General features: G+C 46.9%; 1 protein-coding gene across 18 annotated transcripts; it reads right to left on the reverse strand.

Moving 5' to 3' along the window:
* Positions 1-15,947: 15,947 nt before the first annotated feature.
* On the reverse strand, positions 15,948-19,693 carry LOC125508602 (uncharacterized). Of its 18 annotated transcripts, none has more exons than XM_048673362.2 (5): positions 19,108-19,693; positions 17,840-17,945; positions 17,375-17,450; positions 16,475-16,543; positions 15,948-16,295 (listed from the first exon to the last, which is right to left on the reverse strand). In XM_048673362.2, exons 1-5 carry the CDS (start codon positions 19,316-19,318, stop codon positions 16,272-16,274), a joined length of 486 nt encoding a protein of 161 aa, XP_048529319.1. In that variant the 5' UTR covers positions 19,319-19,693; the 3' UTR covers positions 15,948-16,271. The 18 variants fall into 18 exon arrangements, 5 of the variants coding, with proteins under 5 accessions (XP_048529319.1, XP_048529316.1, XP_048529315.1 ...); XM_048673359.2 differs by having other exon boundaries at positions 17,375-17,478; positions 19,108-19,689; XM_048673358.2 differs by having other exon boundaries at positions 15,948-16,300; positions 19,108-19,688.
* Positions 19,694-19,698: the final 5 nt, after the last annotated feature.

Raw genomic sequence — 19,698 nt, forward strand, 5'->3', positions numbered from 1 at the left:
ACTGTCGACGACTTAACCGACATGCTCAACTTCGACTCCGAAGACATCGACGGTATGGACACCGATGAAGGAGATGATGAAGAACCAGCGCCTACTAGGCCCTGGAAAGCCACCTCGTCATATGAAATATACATGGTGGACACCCCAAAAGAGGGAGATGGCGATGGAATAGCGGAGGATGACCCCTCCAAGAAACAGCAAAAGCGCCGGCATCAGCGGCGCCGCTCAAAATCCCGCCAACACAAAAACGGTGATTCCAGCACGAGAGATAATAATACTTCGGAGAGTGCCGAAGAAAACCCCCTCCAGCAAGGTTTAGCACAGGAGGATGGAGAAACCAGCCCTCATGAGAGAGCGACAGACAGAGAGGTCGAGGACGATAATTATATGCCTCCCTCCGAAGACGAGGCAAGCCTCGACGACGACGAATTCGTCGTGCCAGAGGATCCCGTTGAGCAAAAGCGTTTCCAACGCAGGCTTATGGCCACGGCAAGAATCCTCAAGAAAAAACAGCAACAGCTCAGAGCTGATCAAGATTTGCTGGTTGACAGATGGACTGAAGTCCTTGCGGCCGAAGAGCATAAACTCGAGCGCCCCTCCAAGAGTTACCCAAAGCGCAGGTTGCTACCCCGATTAGAGGAGGAAGCACTTGATGCGGCCGAACGGCCACCTCGTGGCCGCGACAGAGAGGCCTCCTGGCCCTCCGCTCAAGCCACACCCCGTACCAAGGCACGGGAATATGCGCCGGACTTACGAGACATGTTGGAGGACAAGGCAAGGCAAACACGATCGATCTACGGATCGCGTGGGCACCCCACGGCTCAAGGCGGTAACCGTCACACCGGCCACAAATTCGGCAGGGCCGAACACAGTAGACAAAGCTCATTGGAGCTACGTCATGATATCGCCCAGTACAGAGGCGCCGCACACCCACTGTGCTTTACAGACGAAATACTGGATCATCAAATCCCCGAGGGTTTTAAACCCATAAACATCGAATCATATGATGGCACAACAGACCTGTGGTATGGATCGAGGACTATCTCCTTCATATCCACATGGCCCACGGCGACGATTTTCACGCCATCAAATACCTCCCACTCAAGCTTAAAGGACCAGCTCGGCATTGGCTTAACAGCTTGCCAACAGGATCAATCAGTTGTTGGGAGGACCTCGAAGCCGCATTCCTCGACAATTTCCAGGGCACTTATGTGCGACCCCCAGACGCCGATGACCTAAGTCACGTAATTCAACAGCCAGAGGAATCGGCCAGGCAATTCTGGACACGGTTCCTAACAAAGAAAAATCAAATAGTCGACTGTCCGGACGCTGAGGCCCTAGCCGCCTTCAAGCACAATATCCGTGACGAGTGGCTGGCCCGGCACCTCGGATAGGAAAAGCCGAAATCTATGGCAGCACTCACGACACTCATGACCCGCTTTTGCGCGGGAGAAGACAGCTGGCTTGCTCGTAGCAACAATATGACCAAGAACCCTGGTAGTTCGGACACCAGGGACATTAGTGGCATGTCGCGTCGCAACAAGCAGAAGCGCCGCATTAACGGCGACAATGCTAAGGACACGACAGTTAATGCCGGATTCAGAGGCTCTAAATCCAATCAGCGGAAAAAGCCATTCAAAAGGAATCCTAGGGGCCCGTCCAGCTTGGACCGAATACTCGACCGCTTGTGCCAAATACATGGCACCCCTGAAAGCCGGCCAATCACACCAACAGGGACTGTTGGGTGTTCAAGCAGGCAGGCAAGTTAAGCGCCGACAATGAAGACAAGGGGTTGCATAGCGATGACGACGAGGAGCCCCGGCCGCCGAACAACAATGGACAGAAGGGTTTTCCCCCACAAGTGCGGACGGTGAACATGATATACGCCACCCATGTCCCCAAAAGGGAGAGGAAGCGCGCGTTAAGGGACGTATACGCGGTAGAGCCAGTCGCCCCAAAGTTCAACCCATGGTCCTCCTGCCCGATCACCTTTGATCGAAGAGACCATCCCACTAGCATCCGTCATGGCGGATTTGCCGCATTGGTTATAGACCCAATTATTGACGGATTTCATCTCACTAGAGTCCTCATGGACGGCGGCAGCAGCCTGAACCTGCTTTACCAGGATACAGTGCGAAAAATGGGCATCGATCCCTCGAGGATTAAGCCCACCAAAACGACCTTTAAAGGCGTAATACCAGGTGTAGAGGCCAACTGTATAGGCTCAGTCACACTTGAAGTGGCCTTCGGATCCCCGGATAATTTTCGAAGCGAGGAATTGATCTTCGACATAGTCCCATTCCGCAGTGGCTATCATGCACTGCTCAGACGAACCGCATTCACCAAATCCAATGCGGTACCACACTACGCATACCTTAAGCTCAAGATGCCAGGCCCTCGTGGAGTAATTACGGTCAATGGAAACACCGAACGCTCCCTCCGAACGGAGGAGCACACGGCGGCCCTTGCAGCGGAAGTACAAAGCAGCCTCTCCAGGCAGTTCTCCAGTCCGGCCATTAAACGTCTGGAAACCGTCAAGCGCGCCCGGAGTAACCTACAACAAGACCGCCTGGCACATTCCGAGCAGGCGTAGCAATGCAGCCCCAACCCCAACCCTCGCAAAAAGGCGACGCCAGTACTTCGCGTACATAACTACGCTCTAGAAATACCATGGGCATAGGGGGAGGGGCACCATCACGGCACGCCCAAAACACGGCTTAAACCGCACCAGGGGCTGCTGATTTTTTTTACTTTTCTCTTACTTCCAGGACTCTATTCTTCGGAAGGCCTGTTCAGCAGTTCAATTACCGCACAAACGATGCAAGAACCAGGGAAGCAGACAAGCCATGCCGCATTACGGAAATCCCAGGTGGTCTCTATCACGAGCAGTATACCTGTTTCGCATACTATTCCGCAGCTTGCCCCTGGAGCAGACGTGTTACATAGTCCAACTTTTCGTTTATCGCATTACTTGTATCGTTCTGCTTTGATCGCAACTATTTTTAATAAACAAAGCATAGCTTTTGTCTATTTTTGCATTATCTTTTTTAAATAAATGTTCCTTAACGACATGTTGCACCCGTACAACTTGGTACGGCCAAAATACGCCAGGGGCTTTTAACACCCCTCAATATGGTGTGAGAAGTCCGAACACTTCCACAAGTGGGGCACCCCGAACTTATAGCATTATATGCATCGGCTCCGAATCATGTCTTGGGTCAATAGTTGGGTTTGCCCGGCTCCTATGTTTTGGTGCCTTACATTCCGCTATATCGGCTAAGGTAGCACTAGGAGAACCACTGCGATTGTGCCCCAGTTGAGCTGGGCCGAGCACCTCAGTGGAGAAAGCTAAAACTGACTGTCATGATGAAGCAAGAGCTAGTCGTTGTTCGAGAGGTTTTTTCGAGTCCCTAAAGACTTATGCCGCTTAGGGCGAGGAGTCGGCTCTGTCCGGCCAAGGCGTGGATAGCGCCCCGAACTCGGTCTTCCGAATACTAGGGGCTTCGCCGAAATTTAAAATTATAGAATTCTATGGCTAAGTGAGAGTGTTCATGCATTATAGTCCGATTGCCTCGTTCGTTGGTCTGAGCACCTCCCTCGAAGGACCCAAATATGGGAAAAAGAGCGCCCAGGTTTATCCCCGAACACCCCAGCACTAGCGGCAAGGGGGCAGAAGCCGACAACTCGCCATCTCTCCGTATTGATAAACAGCCGCACAAAAGGTAATATTTTAAATTCAAGCAGCATTCTTAGCGCATATGAACAAGTTTTCAGCGCACAGGACAAAAACGAGCGAGTTTTACTCAAATATTACATCCCTAGTACATTCATCCGCCACAAGGCGGGCACCCTTCAGAACATCCTTATAGTAATTTTCGGGCTTGCGATGCTCTTTCCCCGCTGGTGGCCCGTCCTTCACAAGCTTCTCCGCATCCAGCTTGCCCCAGTGCACCTTCGCACGGGCAAAGGCCCTACGGGCACCTTCAATACAGACGGAGCGCTTGATGACTTCGAGCCTTGGACCTGCCTCCACCAGCCGCCGCACCAGCCCGAAATAGCTCCCAGGCAGAGCCTCTCTAGGCCACATCTGAACTAGGAGGCCCTTCATGGCTGTTCGGCCGCCTTGTGGAGCTCGACCAGTTGCTTCAGCTGGTCGCTCAGGGGCACGGGGTGTCCGGCCTCAGCATACTGAGACCAGAACACCTTCTCCGTCGAGCCGCCCTCCTCGGCTCGATAGAATGCGGCGACATCGGATACACTCCGGGGAAGATCTGCAAATGCCCCTGGAGAGCTCCGGATTCGGGTAACTATCAAGTAACTCACGTTTATGTGTTTACTTTGCATAAAGAATGCCTTACCCGCCGCTATCTTTTTCACCTCATCCAACTCCTGGAGGGTCTTCTAGGATTCGGTCTTGGCAGACTTGGCATTTTCAATAGTCGCCGCGAGCTCGGACGCTCGCGTCTTCGAGTCAAGCTCCAAACTCTCATGTTTCATCATGAGAACCTGGAGCTCTTGCCGCACCTTGCCAACCTCGGCCTCATACCTCTCCCGCTCGGTGTGCTCCGCGGCCGCACTCTTCTCGGCCTCGAGCAGCGCTTGCTTAAGGGTCGCCACCTCAGATGTGGCGCCTACAATAGCCATGTTAATCCTGTCATTTCTTGCAATTGCACCTTTTTTATATATACACATTCAACCAAGGTATTTCTTACCTTCCTTCTCCTCGAGCTGCTTCTTCGCACGCCCGAGCTCTTGCTCGGACTTCTCGAGGCTCCGCTTCAGCGTGTCCACTTCCGCAGTCAGTACGGCAGACACCAGCAGAGAAGCCTGCGTATGCATATTGACTCATTTTGTTAGACTCCTGCGAATTCTTTGATCCTCTATTCGGCTTTTCTTCCCGAACGCCCAACAGAGCATCAGGGGCTACTGTCTATGCGGTAATATTATTTACACATTATTTACTTACCTCAAAGCCTGTCAAAAGGCTAGTACAAGCTTCAGTCAGTCTGCTCTTAGCGGACTGAACCTTCTGGACCACCGCACTCATAACAGCGCGGTGCTCCTCGTCGATGGAGGCGCCTTGGAGCGCCTCCAACATATTGTCTTGCGCGTCCGGTTGGACGGGGGCCGCCGGCATGGTGGACTTGCTCCTCTTGGAAGGAGGTCCCCCGCCGGACTCCGGAACCTTTGAAGGTTCTGGAGCGGTGTCCGGCCTAGAGCCGGACTTGGAGCCCCGGGGGGTTTCATCCCCTTTACTCCTGGAGCCCGGGAGGTCGCCTTGCGGCGCCTCAGGGACCACCTCCTCCCTGCTTGGAACCTATTGGGACAACACCTCGGTGTCATCCATAGGGCGGGGGGAGGAAGCCGTCGGAAGTGAGTTCACATCCGACGGGTCCAGTGAGCCGCTCGACGACGTGTCGAGCCGGTCTCTGGGTGGGCTGCATAAGCATCTTCGACATAAGGGAAAGCTGTGCAATAAACGAGTACTATGAATTACTCTGGTATCCAGATACTTACGATTTTGCCAGGAGCTTGGCCCGGGGCTGCCACTCCTCTCCGCCGTCGTCGGCGTCGGCGGAGTAGTCCGGGGGAAGGGTTTTCCCCTTCTTGGACCCTCCGACCTCCTCAAAGAGGGCGGCCTTCCTTTTCTTCTCTCCTCCCGCTGGAGGGGGAGAGGTTTCTTCTTCTTCCTCCTCGTCTTCACGAGAGGAAAGCGCTTCGGGACCGTCGGATGATGAGTCCGACACCTCCTGGCGCCGGGCGCTCTTTCGAGTCCCCGTGGCCCTTTGCGTGGCCTTCTTCTCCGGCACCACATAGGGCGCCGGAACCAGCAGCTTCGCCAAGCGAGCGTCCACTGGGCCTTCGGGCAAAGGAGCCGGACAGTTGATCTGTCCGGACGTCACCTCCCAATCCTGTCAAAGATAAGGGAGCTTAGATCCCGCATAGAGTCAAACTATGAAAAACCGATACAAAAACAGCTTACCGCATGAGCGCGATGCTGAGTACTGAATCCGTGATCCTCGACAGCGGATGCGGGAGCCTCTACGCCCTTGAAAAGCATCCTCCAGGCATCTTCGTACGTCGTGTCGAAGATCCTATTTAGAGTTCGATGTTGCGCCGGGTCGAACTCCCACAGGTTGAAGGCCCGTCGTTGACACGGGAGGATCAGGCGGATGAGCATAACCTGGACTACGTTGACAAGCTTGAGCTTCTTGTCCACCAGGGTTTGGATGCATGTTTGGAGTCCGGTCAGCTCTCCTTTTTTGCCCCAAGACAGGCCTGTCTCCTTCCAGGAGGTGAGCCACGTAGGGGGGCCGGATCGAAACTCAGGGGGTGCGACCCATTCGGCGTCGCGCGGCTCAGTGACGTAAAACCACCATGATTGCCACCCCTTCAGGGTCTCCACAAAGGAGCCCTCGAGCCACAAAACATTGGCCATCTTGCCAACCATGGCACCACCGCACTCTGCCTGGCTGCCGCGCACCACCTTCGGCTTGACGTTGAAAGTCTTAAGCCATAGGCCGAAATGGGGGCGGATGCGGAGGAAAGCCTCGCACACGACGATAAACGCCGAGATGTTGAGGACGAAGTTCGGGGCCAGATCGTGGAAATCCAGGCCATAGTAGAACATGAGCCCCCGGACAAATGGATGTAGAGGGAAGCCCAGTCCGCGGAGGAAATGGGGGAGGAATACCACCCTCTCATGGGGCCTAGGAGTGGGGATGAGCTGCCCCTTTTCGGGAAGCCGGTGCGCGATGTCGCTAGCCAGATATCCGGCCTTCCTCAGCTTTTTGATGTGTCCCTCCGTGACAGAGGAGACCATCCACTTGCCTCCCGCTCCGGACATGACTGGAGAAGGTTGAGGTGGTAGTGCGGACTTGGGCGCTGGAGCTCGAGTGCGCAAGAATGGATAGGCAAAGGAGGAATAAGGCGTGGGTGAAAAGGTGGATCCTTATCCCCTTATATGGGTGGACGCGACTACATGTCCCCACCAGCCTGGTAAAACTTGCTTATCTCCAAGCGTCGTAATCAAAGGCGCGGTTGGGTTACCCATGCCCGTATTGATGAGAATCCCGAAATAAGGGGGCACGATCTCTGCTTTGACAAGACGTGCCAAGGAAACCGCCTCGCATGACGCGCTGAGGTGGGATAATTAAATGACTCGGATAAAGGCTTGGCCGTGGTGTGTCGCACCACGGAATACGTCAGCAGATTAGATTTATGTAAATATTATTCTCTCTATGGCAATATGTGGAAACTTATTTTGCAGAGCCGGACACTATCTTTGTGTTTAAAATCTTCTATGAAGTACTTGGAGGAGGAACCCGCCTTGCAATGCCGAAGACAATTTGCGCGCTGGACTCGTCGTCATTGAAGCATGGTTCAGGGGCTACTGAGGGAGTCCTGGATTAGGGGGTGTTCGGATAGCCTAACTATACCTTCAGCCGGACTCCTGGACTATGAAGATACAAGATTGAAGACTCCGTCCCGTGTCCAGAAGGGACTTTCCTTGGCGTGGAAGGCAAGCTTGGCGATACGGATGTTCAGATCTCCTACCATTGTAACCGACTTTATGTAACCCTAACCCTCTACGGTGTCTATATAAACCAGAGGGTTTTAGTCCGTAGGACAACATACACATCAACAATCATACCATAGGCTAGCTTCTAGGGTTTAGCCTCTCTGATCTCGTGGTAGATACACTCGTGTACTACCCATATCATCAATATTAATCAAGCAGGACGTAGGGTTTTACCTCCATCGAGAGGGCCCGAACCTGGGTAAAACTTCGTGTCCCTTTCCTCATGTTACCATCCGGCCTAGACGCACAGTTCGGGACCCCCTACCCGAGATCCGCCGGTTTTGACACCGACACGCACCGTTGAAGCCATTCGGGCTAGGTGCACGATCGGCTGGCATGAGCTTAATAACATTATCGATCTCCTCCATGGTGAAAGGAACACTAAGATCATCTAACCCATCAACTTTTTTAATGATTCTATCAAGATTGAATTTCATATCATGATGTGATGCTGAGCCCAACCTTTGCTTGAAACATGATCCTCCACAATGGTGTCGTTGTCAGTTGTCAGGGAGGCAATGTTGTTAATTCTCATCCGCTCAAAGGCCATCGCTTGAAAGAACTTTGAATTCTCATCTCTGAATTTAACCCAACGTATAGTGCAACGTTTTTTCCAATATTGTTGTTGATAAGATAAGAGGCGAAGAATATGTGACTTTAGAATCCCCCTAAAGTTTGCTTCTGGTAATGATAGTGGGTGTTTGTTTTCCAACTCATCAAGTTCAAAAAGTGCCTTATTGGAATTTTCAATTGCAATAGAAAGTCTAGAAATCCCTTTGCTCCAAACCTTAAGGGCATGTCTGAGAGCCTTTAGCTTTCTGCAAAGAACCGTGGCCATATTGTTGGACCGAATCTGTCTGTCCCAAACTTGCTGGACAATATCAAAAAAGCCATGATGCTGGACCCAATAAGATTCAAAACGAAACACCTTTGATCTTGGTATGGATATCTCAATTGTTACAACACAAGGAATATGATCCGAAACTGGTCTCCCTAGGGGTTTAACATGGTCTTGGGGTAGGAAGTGGTCCAATTGGAGCTAGTAAAGAACCAATCTAGTTGCTCTAAAAGGGGGTCGGTTTGCATATTGCTCCACGTGAACGATCGACCTTTAATAGGTAATTCAATGAGGGCTTGTGAATGGATGAAATCATTAAAGGTTATCATGTCATTAAGATTACCACCTGGTTTATTGTGGCTGTCTGGGCTTATGATGAAATTAAAGTCGCCGACTAACAGCCAATCTTCATTATCAGGGATGTTTAATTGGATAAGCCATTGAATGAATGCTAGTCGCTAATCCCCCTGACAGGGTCCATATACATTCACAAGAGTCCAACGGTGAGTGGACTGCATTGATTTTAAATTAATGACCTGAGCGAAATCATCAGAAGAAACAATATCTGCATGAAAAATGGAGTTGTTCTAGATTGTAATGAGACCACCAGAGGCTCCCCGGGAGGGGACAAAATCGAATTTATCATAGCTTCGCGGGCAGCAGGATTTAATGAACGCATTATCAAAAGAGGCCATTTTAGTTTCCTGCAAGCAAATAACAACACAACCACTAGAGTTGATGGCGTTGGTTAGGGCTAGCTGCTTGGCATCAGAGTTCAAACCCCGGACGTTCCAGCAAAGAACGTTCCAATTAACTGACAAAACCATAATAAAAGGTAGCGAGAGCATAAATAAAAGGCTAGGCAGAGGCTGAAGATGGCCCCGCCTCCTTATCAGAAAGAAGAGCTTCCTCCGAGAGCTCCGTGGCTGGAATGGCGCAAAGGGTTGTACCAATATGCTGAATCACCTGAATTGGAGTAGGCGGTGGTGGTGCAGTAGTTGTTATGGCTTCATTGTTGTCGGAGATCTTGACAGAGGAGGCAGAAGGCACAGTCCTTGGCTTGACCTTGGAGTTTTTGGTTGACGTGTCCGCAACAGAAGGCACTTTGAAACCATCATATTTGTCAGAGTGAGTACTCCTGCGCAGAACAATGGAACAATCTGGAGCCACAGTATTTCCACGATGCCCAACCGAAGCAAAACCAGATGTCTCAGACAAATCCTCTGTTTATGTCAGAGCAAGGACGGTCATATCATCAGCAGATGGCACTGAAGAGCCCAAACTGACATTAGAAGTAGATGAGTTCTCAAGCACAAGTCCCAAGCCCACCGATTCAGAAGCTGCAACCGCAGGGACAATGCTTGAAGCCATGTCCAGCAGGGGCAGACCAGTAGCAACAATTTCCTAAGCCGAAAGCATCCAAGCCGACAAACCAGGCATCAGGTTTGTGCAAGAGACCGAGGAGACAAGGTGAGTGGTCATGGAAGCTTGGGAAACCACAAACGAGCCACTATCTTCAGAAAGAACCACTTTCATGTCAATGCTGTTGTTTCTAAAACCAAGCCCAGAGCTCCAGGGGCCATAACTAGTAATGATTGGCATTATAGCAGCTGTGAGGAAAGTGTTGATTCTGACAAAAGGAATTCCAGGATTCAGTAGCATGGAGGAGACAGTATCTCCCTGGGACGTCATCTCAATATGCAAGCCCGCTGTGGAGAGGGAGAGATCAATTGTCAGAGAGTTGACACGGGTTGGTGCGACAACAACTTCAGAGGTATCTTCAGCAGACAGAACATGTTCAGTCAGAGTGCTTTCTCCAGGTATCACAACAGGGGCAGTAGCAGAGCTAGTTCCAGTAACCATGGAGTGAAGAACATTTGCTGGCACAAGAACAAAGCTGTCAGACAGAGTGGCACTGGAGTCGGTGCTAGTATAGGCAGAAATAGAGTCATTCCAAGCCATTCCAGGGCTATCATGAAGATTGTTGGCAGGCAGCACACCATCTTGCACCTGTAATCCTTCTGCAGCAAGCCATTGCTGAAAATTGTACAAAACCGATGGTGTGTGAGGAGGGGAAGGAGGCCATTCCCCCCAGTTAACCTGAAAGTGTACATCATTGGCCTGAACATCCTGTTGTCCACCTTGTTGCTGCACATCATTAGTAGCAGCGTTCTGTGCCATCCAGTTATGCAGTTGGGCTTGATAAAGCTGTTCAGCAGTGAGTCCCTGCCCATATAGGGGGTGTGGGATACCATCCTCCGGCGGTGGATCCTCACCAGCCGGCGGGACCTCAGGCAGGTGGAAATTCCAGTCGCTGCTTCTTAACATTGTGACACAAACAGTCCAGTTATGCCTCTCTCCTCCCATCTGACGCATAACGAAGCTCTTTGGCACGAAACACAAGCTAATCACACGACACTTGATCAACACAATCTTTCTGTCCGCTCTCGGGTTATGCCAAGTAATCAACTCCCCAAACTTATCAACAGATTTATGAATATAATGAGATGTCTGATAGTCATGAGGAAAACCAACATAAAGTATCCAAATCCGAGGCCCATAACTAGTCATGCGCATGTTAATGGCAGCATCATGAGGGACAAAAGAGACTACTGTGTTCATATTTTCATCATCCTCATCAAGCTCAAAGGTTGTGCCCACAACAGTATATCTAACCATAGAATCCACAAACCCAAAAATGCCAATGCCAAGCAGATAGTCATCTACCTCAATTGGGAAGAAGTTGGATTCATGGAGCATGCCCTTAATGGTATGGCGCAGATCTGCCTTGCGGTGGAACGGGACGAACCTGTTAACCTCAGCAATGGCAAGGAAGTCATGCCGCATCGGCGGGTTGGGGCCGATCACCATGTCATCGCGCACCTTCCGATCAGCGGGGCTGAGTTCAATGGTCATACCCTGTGGGAGGTAAGGGACGACATTGACCGGATAGTTCGCCATTGGAGCAGAGAGGGGAGCTTGGTGCGAGATAGGGGAGGAGGCGGGCTGGGTGATGGAATGCGTATCGGCAGCGGTCTTGGGAACCCAAACTCCCCCTTTGTCCTTTGGTTGGCTGGGCAGGAGGTGGCAACATGCCCAGGGTCGCCACACGATGAACATCGAATGGTCCTGCTTGGTCTCCCAGTGGTCGTGACAAGTTTGGTCAGATAATTAGACGGTGACTGATTGATTGGATTGCTAGCAGGACTTGCCAATACTGACTCTGCATTAAAGATATTGCCATCCCCAAGATGATAAGGATCGGCATTAGCCAAATTCGAATGAATAAAAGCCGGAGATATTTTCCTGCCTAGGGAGGGGATATTTTCCAAGAGAAGAATCAGTATGACGTTTCCTTGTAATTTTGGGCTTCCATATGAAACAAGGGGCAGAACCACAGGCCCAAGAGGTGTGGCCCAATCTTCCACAAGAAGAGCACTTAAAATAGGTCGGGCAATCAAAAAAATAGTGGTGTGAGGAACCACAAGTAACAGACCCGAACAACAAAAATTTTAGTGGGCTCAGGAGGTCTGATGGGCTCAAGGGCCATGATCAAAACAGGATAGGATTGTGACCCATTAGATAAATCGGAGGTAGCACCATCATTAGAAGGGCAGTTACTGGCTAGGTGACCCGACATATTACAATTAGAACATTTATTAATCCTCTTGTAAATGTAGTCCAGTGGCGGAATGTGCTTCAAGTCCCAAATGGTAGCAATATGCTGAGGTGAATAGCCAAAGCGCAGTTGATCCAGAATATAAATGATAATGAAAGTGGGAATTGAATTCCAGTAGGCTAGCTTAAAGCTATTCCCAACAAAACACCGATAACCCCGAACGTTGGTGGACCAATTGAGAGAAAAACCACCAATTTGAATATTCTTCTGTGAACATTGATGATGATCAATAAATCCTTGATAGCCAATTTGTCCCTCATTAAATGCGAAATTGCCAATTATGAGGTCCGGTAATTCTTCATTGCATTGAATGGGCTTAACAGAGTTACCAAAATTGTCCAGAATCGGCGTGGTGTCAACACCGATCGCCGGAGTAAGGATCTCCGGCGAGCAACCATTATGGAGAAATGTAGAGCTCTGCCCTTGGTTATTCGCTAAAAATAATCCTTTGGAACTGATGGCCATAGAAGAACGTGGCGCAACCGCAACAATTCTTTCATCAGCATGCCAACACTCATCATCAATAGAGTAGTCATGGACATGAGGCCGGAAAAGTTGAAAATGACATACAAAGTCGGGCCAAATTCTGTCTTTGAGATGATAGATGAAGTGACCAACCTTGTTAGAGGCCAGAGAAAACCGAAATCTTCGATCACCCAGACAAAAGATATTGAAACCAGAGGCTAGGCCACCAATACAGCATTCAAGAGCAATGCTCACAGATTCATCCGACAAGATGAAGGAAGTAGAGGAAAAGTAGATGACCAAGAAGAATTCCTTGGATCACACCGAAGGAGAGAAGTGCACCGTGGTGCCAAAATGACAACGCACCCGAGCCGCGACCTTAAGGCCCGGGTTGAAATCCCAATGAATAAGACCCTCCATCTAGTGATGGCCGGCCGCCAATCATGTAGTTTGAGAGGTAATCTTGAGTAATCTGCTTCAGGATCCACTGGAAAAGAAAAAAGATTCAGACATTGTCATCTAACACAACTCATTATGGGCAGTAAAAAGAAGGCTACATGGTTCTTCCTTACCATCCTGCAGTTCTCTGTTGTCTAGCATAAAGTGTAAACAAATAGTTTGATTAACGTCTTTGGACCCATTTTAATAACAATATTTATCAGTTTCCTCACTTGATGTTGGTTCATGAATATCTCATTGCCTCAGAAAGGGTCAAAGTGTGGAACTTTGGCAATGATATATGTACCTAAAAGCACCAAGTTAATATTATAAGCTAAACAACAATGGAAAAATGATGTAGTACAACACTCCCTCCATCCCATTATATAAGATTTTATTACATGTATACCTAGACATCATCAGAACATTAAGGTAACACTCTTCCTTGTTGCTATGTAGCCCGGGATTGCATATTTAGTCATTTAGTACAATGCATGTTGCTATGTAGCCTCAGATATATTAAATATGGCCCTAGTTAACCTACTGATAAATGGGTTACAGATATATTCAGTGAAATGTCCGATTTGACGATTAATCCCTTATCAGCCCCAGGCTATATGGTACCAGCTACTGGTATCCTGAACAGTGAGTACATATAAGCAATGCGATGAAACTAACCTCGATGAAAAACAACACTGTTCTCAATATTGTCCTGCATGAGTACATATAAAGGCATGTTAAGCACAACAGGCTAAACATCAACCAAATATATCCATGATAGACAACATAATCTACAGATGATAGCTTCAGTGTGCAGGCTTAAGCACACTAGTTAAGCAAAATAAGAAGTGGAAAGGTGTGTTAACTGCATGAGGCATAACATTTAAAAACAAGCAAATAGTCGTTCAAACTGGTATTGTGCAGGTCTAAAGTACACTAGTTATTGTTAAAAAATGAAAAGGCATGTTAACTGCATTATCCTTAACAACAACCAAATATCGTAATTCATAGTGGTATTGTTGAAACTGTTATTGATGAAATTGAACTGCACAACAAATAGTTGCACATATAGAGTATCACATCGCGAAGAACTGAAATAAACAAGTCATAAGGCCATCTCTAGCCGATCTTTTAAAAGTTAAAGGACTAAAACCCTTAGTGGATATATATATATATATATATATATATATCTGGGCTATTCTGTTTCGCGTAACAGAACCCTACTTGAACTGATGGTTTTACGCGGTTGTACTGATGATTTTCATCTCATTGAACTGATCGTCTTTTCGTCGGAATGGGGCGTGTAATACATCTTTGGAAAGCTCTTGACATCTACACTACAAATATATAGTATTTTTTTGCAAAATCATCACAGTTTAAGAGCAGTTTTGAAAAAAAACCGTTTTTTTCAAACCCGAAAACGCGAATTGTATTTTGGACTCAATTTTCAAACGGTTTGTCGGAATTGAGCAAATAAGATGGCGTTGGAAAGCTGGTAAAAATCCGCATCTTCCATATATCTACTATTTTTTCAAATTATATACAATTTAAAAGTAATTTGAAAAACGGTGAAATTTTAGGCGAAACATATTTTCGCGTTTTTTATCAACGGTTTGTCGGATTGACGCAAATGATACGACGTTGAAAAGCTATGGAAAATGCACAACTTTTTCGTATAGAAATATTTTTCTAATTCCTTACACAATTCGAATACGGTCAAATTTGATTTTGAACACGATTTTTTTAAAAAGTATGTCGAAATGGGGCAAATAATATACCGTTGTATAGCTATCGAAAATGCGAAAATTAGTCATGTTGTACGTTTTCTCTACTTCGCAACTGTTTAAGAGTAATTTTGAATAAGGTGAAACCTATTGTGTTGTTTTTTTGTCTAAAAACAGAGTACTTGTACTGATATATGTATGTGTTTGTACTGAGGTATTTTTAACAGTAGTTTCGAATGGTTCCAAAAAAGCGTACTTGAATGGATGCCCGTATGGTTTTGTACTGAGCGTGTTTTCCACATACTAGACTTTGCTCTGTTTTTGCGCTATCGTTTTTCTTATAACTTTTCAATGGTTTATGATATTATCGTTACTCTGAGCATTGGGCGCGGGGGCGCGGGCGATGACGGCGACGCTCGCGGCGGCACTCGTATTGATCATCGTCCCCGAATTTGCATGGTTTTATATCGTTGAACTGAACGACATTTTATGTAAAGAAAAGTATTGTGTTTTTTCCAACTCTACAATTTTTTCAACTTTGTTCCGGACTTCTCTCATTCCACGACCTGAACTTTTACCATTTGAATTTCCGTGGGGTTTCTTTTTGTTTGAGCTTTTTCCTAAAACTTATCTAGTACGTCATGTTGAACTTACAACGTTTTAAATTGTGAACTTATTGTGTTTTTACAATTCCAAAGCTAGCAAGTAGTAGGAGATTCACCCAACAAATGGGCTAATTACATGGAGCAGCCACATTAATAGTACTTGACCTTATAGAAGTGAAAGTTTTTGGTTTTAAGTCATATTTGTTTTCTTGTCCGAACTTATGGTACCATCATCATCGAACCTACATGGTTTGTGTAGCTGAACTAAAATAAACTTTTTACCCAAATAAATGTGTTATGTTTTTTCTTTGAGCATATATTCCTCGGGTCAATAGACGAACTTTCTCAAATTTCATAGACGAACTGACATCATTTTATTTTTTGAACTTATATGCTATTAATAATTAAACACTTTTTATTCTTGCACGCACATCAAGCTATCATGTATACCTTATTTAAAGAAGTAGCAATCATCTCATCATATATAAAATTGTTTTCACACATATAATACATGTACATGAATAAATTATACACCACACCAACTTCACATTTTCATACATGAATGACATACACCACACCGACTGCACATTTTCTTGCTATTAGAAGCCTCTTCAGATTTAAAGGTTTGTAACGGGCATAATAAATTAACCAAAAACCAAATTAAGAAGGTCAAAGTTCTTGAATTACAGACCAAAAAACAAGCAAACAAAGGATAAATAGAGGATTTCCACGGTCTAAGAGGGATCAATTGCAATACACTTTCACTCCATTTTTCACTCAGTAATAGCATGACTGAATAAGAAGTTCAAAACTAAAGCAGTAGCACTTTCACTCCATTTTTCCTTTCAGTATCGTTAGACACGAGCTCCTTGAGAAAGCTTGCGCGGTCAGTAGCACGTTGGTCCTGCAACTGTGTCGACGTGGAGAAGGAGCCTCCAGGTCAACCCGCAACTGGGTAACTTCTCTGCACTACAACAAATCAAAAGCAGTAAATGTACACATTTTGGACATACAAGCATAATGGAAATTTGTAGAAATAACATGGTGTATCCTGATACAAAGTACTGATGCTTTGGGAATTTTTGAACAGAGAAAATAATTGCAGGCGGCTCAAGCGTCAAGAGCAGAAGAGCATGGGCTCACCGGGGAAGGAGGTAGACAAACGACAGTGGTTGGCCCAACGCCCGGCTTGCCAACATGCTTCAGTTCGGGCTAGATTCATCAAAGATGTCAAGATTATAAGCACTATAAGAACAACCAAGATTGAGATAATACACTAAGCACCATGTCTAATTCTTATGTTAGTGGTTGGTCCAATAAAATTACGAGGTCAATGCTTCCATAGAAGTAACAAGATGCAAGCTTAGTTCTTAGGTTACAATTTTGTAAATACTAGTACTGCTACCAGCATTTACAAATACTAGTGAACTTGAACTTGTGGTCTATCGAGATCTGAACTAATTGTGTTACAAGCACTAACACAAAATCTAATGAAACTGGTATAAGTACATGTTAGAAAGATAATCAAGTTCAGGTATATTAATTGGGAGAGGTTCAAAAAGAAACTTCTAAAACATTTGTATTAAAAAGATGTGTACTACATAACATCTGGTGAGGAGGACCAGACTATTGAGAAATTAAGTACTTTTAACTTGTTCTAATCTAGAGTAGCCTGGAAAGAAACAACATATGTGTTGCATCAGTTTATGCACTAATACATCATTAGTTCATAACCAAAAGTATGGATGTCACATCCTAGAAACCTTTGCAATTGACATGGGGATGCTTCCATATGCACCTTCGATCATGCACCAAGACATTTCATTTTATGTTTTTTATAGTAGAACAAATACTAATTTTTATGCCAAGTAAGTTCAAGCAGAACAGAAGTGGAGGTTCATTTGTAAGAATAGAAAAGAACATGTGCTTCTTTTGATCAATATAGGCATAACACCTATCGTGCTACAGGAAGAACATGGGAACAATGAGGAAATTGGACTTGCAGTTCTTAAGTAGGTGAACTGAAAAGCATACAAAACATACACTTAAGAGCGGGATCCGGCCGATGACGTTGCGGCGGGCCGTCACCAGACACACGGCCACACCCCACCTCGCCAAACTGAATGAAATTTATAAATTGAACTGAACTGAAAGAAGAATTTGGACATCATGTGTACATCAAGAAATAAACTTGAGCAGTGCCAACTACTAAAGAAAAAGTTTGGTATATTGAGCTTAGAGATTGTATATCGGTGAACTTTTTCTCCCTACAGAATTGTTAATCAAATAGATGTACTGTTCGCAAGGTTTTATCAACATGATAAGTAGTAGCAGTACTACTCTAGGTGGCAAAGTAGTAGCGGAACAAAAGAAGACCACCATCAACAGTGAGTACTACCGTGACACCTAAACTATGTGTTGGCCACACTTGCTTTACATAGTACTACAAGATTTTTTTGAAAAAAGTACTAAAAGATTTGTGAACACGAGAGCATATAGAAGTTGTACCGAGGGTGTGAATTAGAGAGGCCGGAAGAGGATGCAGCAGCACGCACACACCACCAGACAAGTTCTCCTATCTCCAGAACACATGTATACATACACACATCTCCATCTACAACAAACAAAAGAAATTCATGTGTGCTCATATATGTTGTTTCTTTTGAATTCCCTATCAAATGATCAGTTTCAGTAGCCGAGAAAATTGGCTGAACCTCATAGCTACGAAGATGAATTTGATTTAACCTTCACACATAGAAAGTTTGAACTTCGCTCAAAAGCTAAATAGTTCAACGACAAACATACAAGCAGAAAACATGCAAATTTTGGTCCTGTTTAGACATATATCAGGAGAATATCTAGAGACCAGGGGCGGATCCACCATTGGTCATGGGTGTACAGATGTACACCCAAAATTTTCTGAAAAAAATCGTATATATGTATCACAGAGACAATAATCTACAATGTATAGGCCCATTAGTAGCCATTTCGGAAGCAACAGTGAGCTGTCTTCACGCATGCAGCCAGCCATCGATTTCATCTGCCCAGGGACTAGGCGGCGACACGTTGCTGACTTGCTGTGTGCCCATGGCGAGTATGGCGAGGGAGAGCTTGACCAAGCCACCGACGCCGAACGGGATGGAGCCTCCCATGGTTTTCACCACTACGGAGGACAAAGGCAAGCTGCGCGGTGCCGCGCCCACTGCCACCAACAGGGATTGCGATGCACCGAAGGTGGGGACAACCGGACGAACGGCGCGGCTGCAGTCGTCCATGCCATACCAGTGTAGCCAACAACCTCAATCTCTAAGCCCAAGGCAAATCCTTTTCCAATTCTGAAATTGCAATGTTCACAGAATGTGTTGTGAATTCCGCAACTAAGTGTGTTGCTTATTTTCGGATAGAGAGATATAGATCTATAGATGTCACATGAGTGAGGATCTGGTTGATTTAATTAGCATAAAAATAACAAATAAATTGTCTTTGAATTGTAGGCAGTATAACATTCAAAACTTAGGAGGAAGGACATTGATTTGAAAACTTTATGGAGTAGAGTGAACAATTTCGTTAATCTTCTAGTAAGATATTATTGCTATTGTGAACAATTTGTATTGCGTGAACTGCAACTCTGTTAGGGTGAGAAAAAAATTTGAATGCCCAAAGTTGAATTTCTGGATCCGCAACTGCTAGAGACCACCGCTCAAATTCTTGTCTATGAACTGTCAAGCAAGCATCAATTATACGAAGATGTGGGGATGAGATGCCGAAACACAGACCTTCAGGTGTAGGTGAAAAAGAACTGCCGACGAGCCAGTAGTGGACAGAGGAAGAAGGCCACATGGGAGGAAGCAGTGGGCAGTGGGTGGATGAGTCGACGGCATGCAGGGGCAGCTTCGAGCGGCGGTCAGCCATGGATGGAGTGGCACACAGGTGCATCACCACCCATGACCACCATCTTGCATCGCGCGTCATGCGTGTCCTCTGCATCCCTAGCGTGGGCGTCACCGCTGGATCCTCCGCCTCCTACCCGCAGAAGATGCAAACGCCGGATCTCATCGCCGGAAATCTTCACGCGGAGGTCATCGGTGGTTGAGGCGCGGTTCGCCATGGGGCGGGGATTACCGGCGTGCGGCGACGGGGCGAGGGATGGTGGCTCTCGGCGGTGGGGCGAGGGGTGGTGGCGCGCAGCCGCGACGCAAGGGGTGGTGGCGCGCGGCGGTGGGGCGAAGGTTGGTGGCGCACGGAGGCGGGGCATGGGGCGGCGACGAGATGGGATCGGGAAAGTAGGTGGTTTGGGGGGAGGGGGGTTAGTGGGTTGTGCGGGATGGATTTTTCTTTTCCTTTTCTATCGGGCTGGTTCGAGCTGG

The sequence above is a fragment of the Triticum urartu genome, chromosome 5A (assembly GCF_056163025.1).
Source record: "Triticum urartu cultivar PI428250 chromosome 5A, HENAU_Tu73, whole genome shotgun sequence".
Taxonomy (NCBI): domain Eukaryota; kingdom Viridiplantae; phylum Streptophyta; class Magnoliopsida; order Poales; family Poaceae; genus Triticum; species Triticum urartu.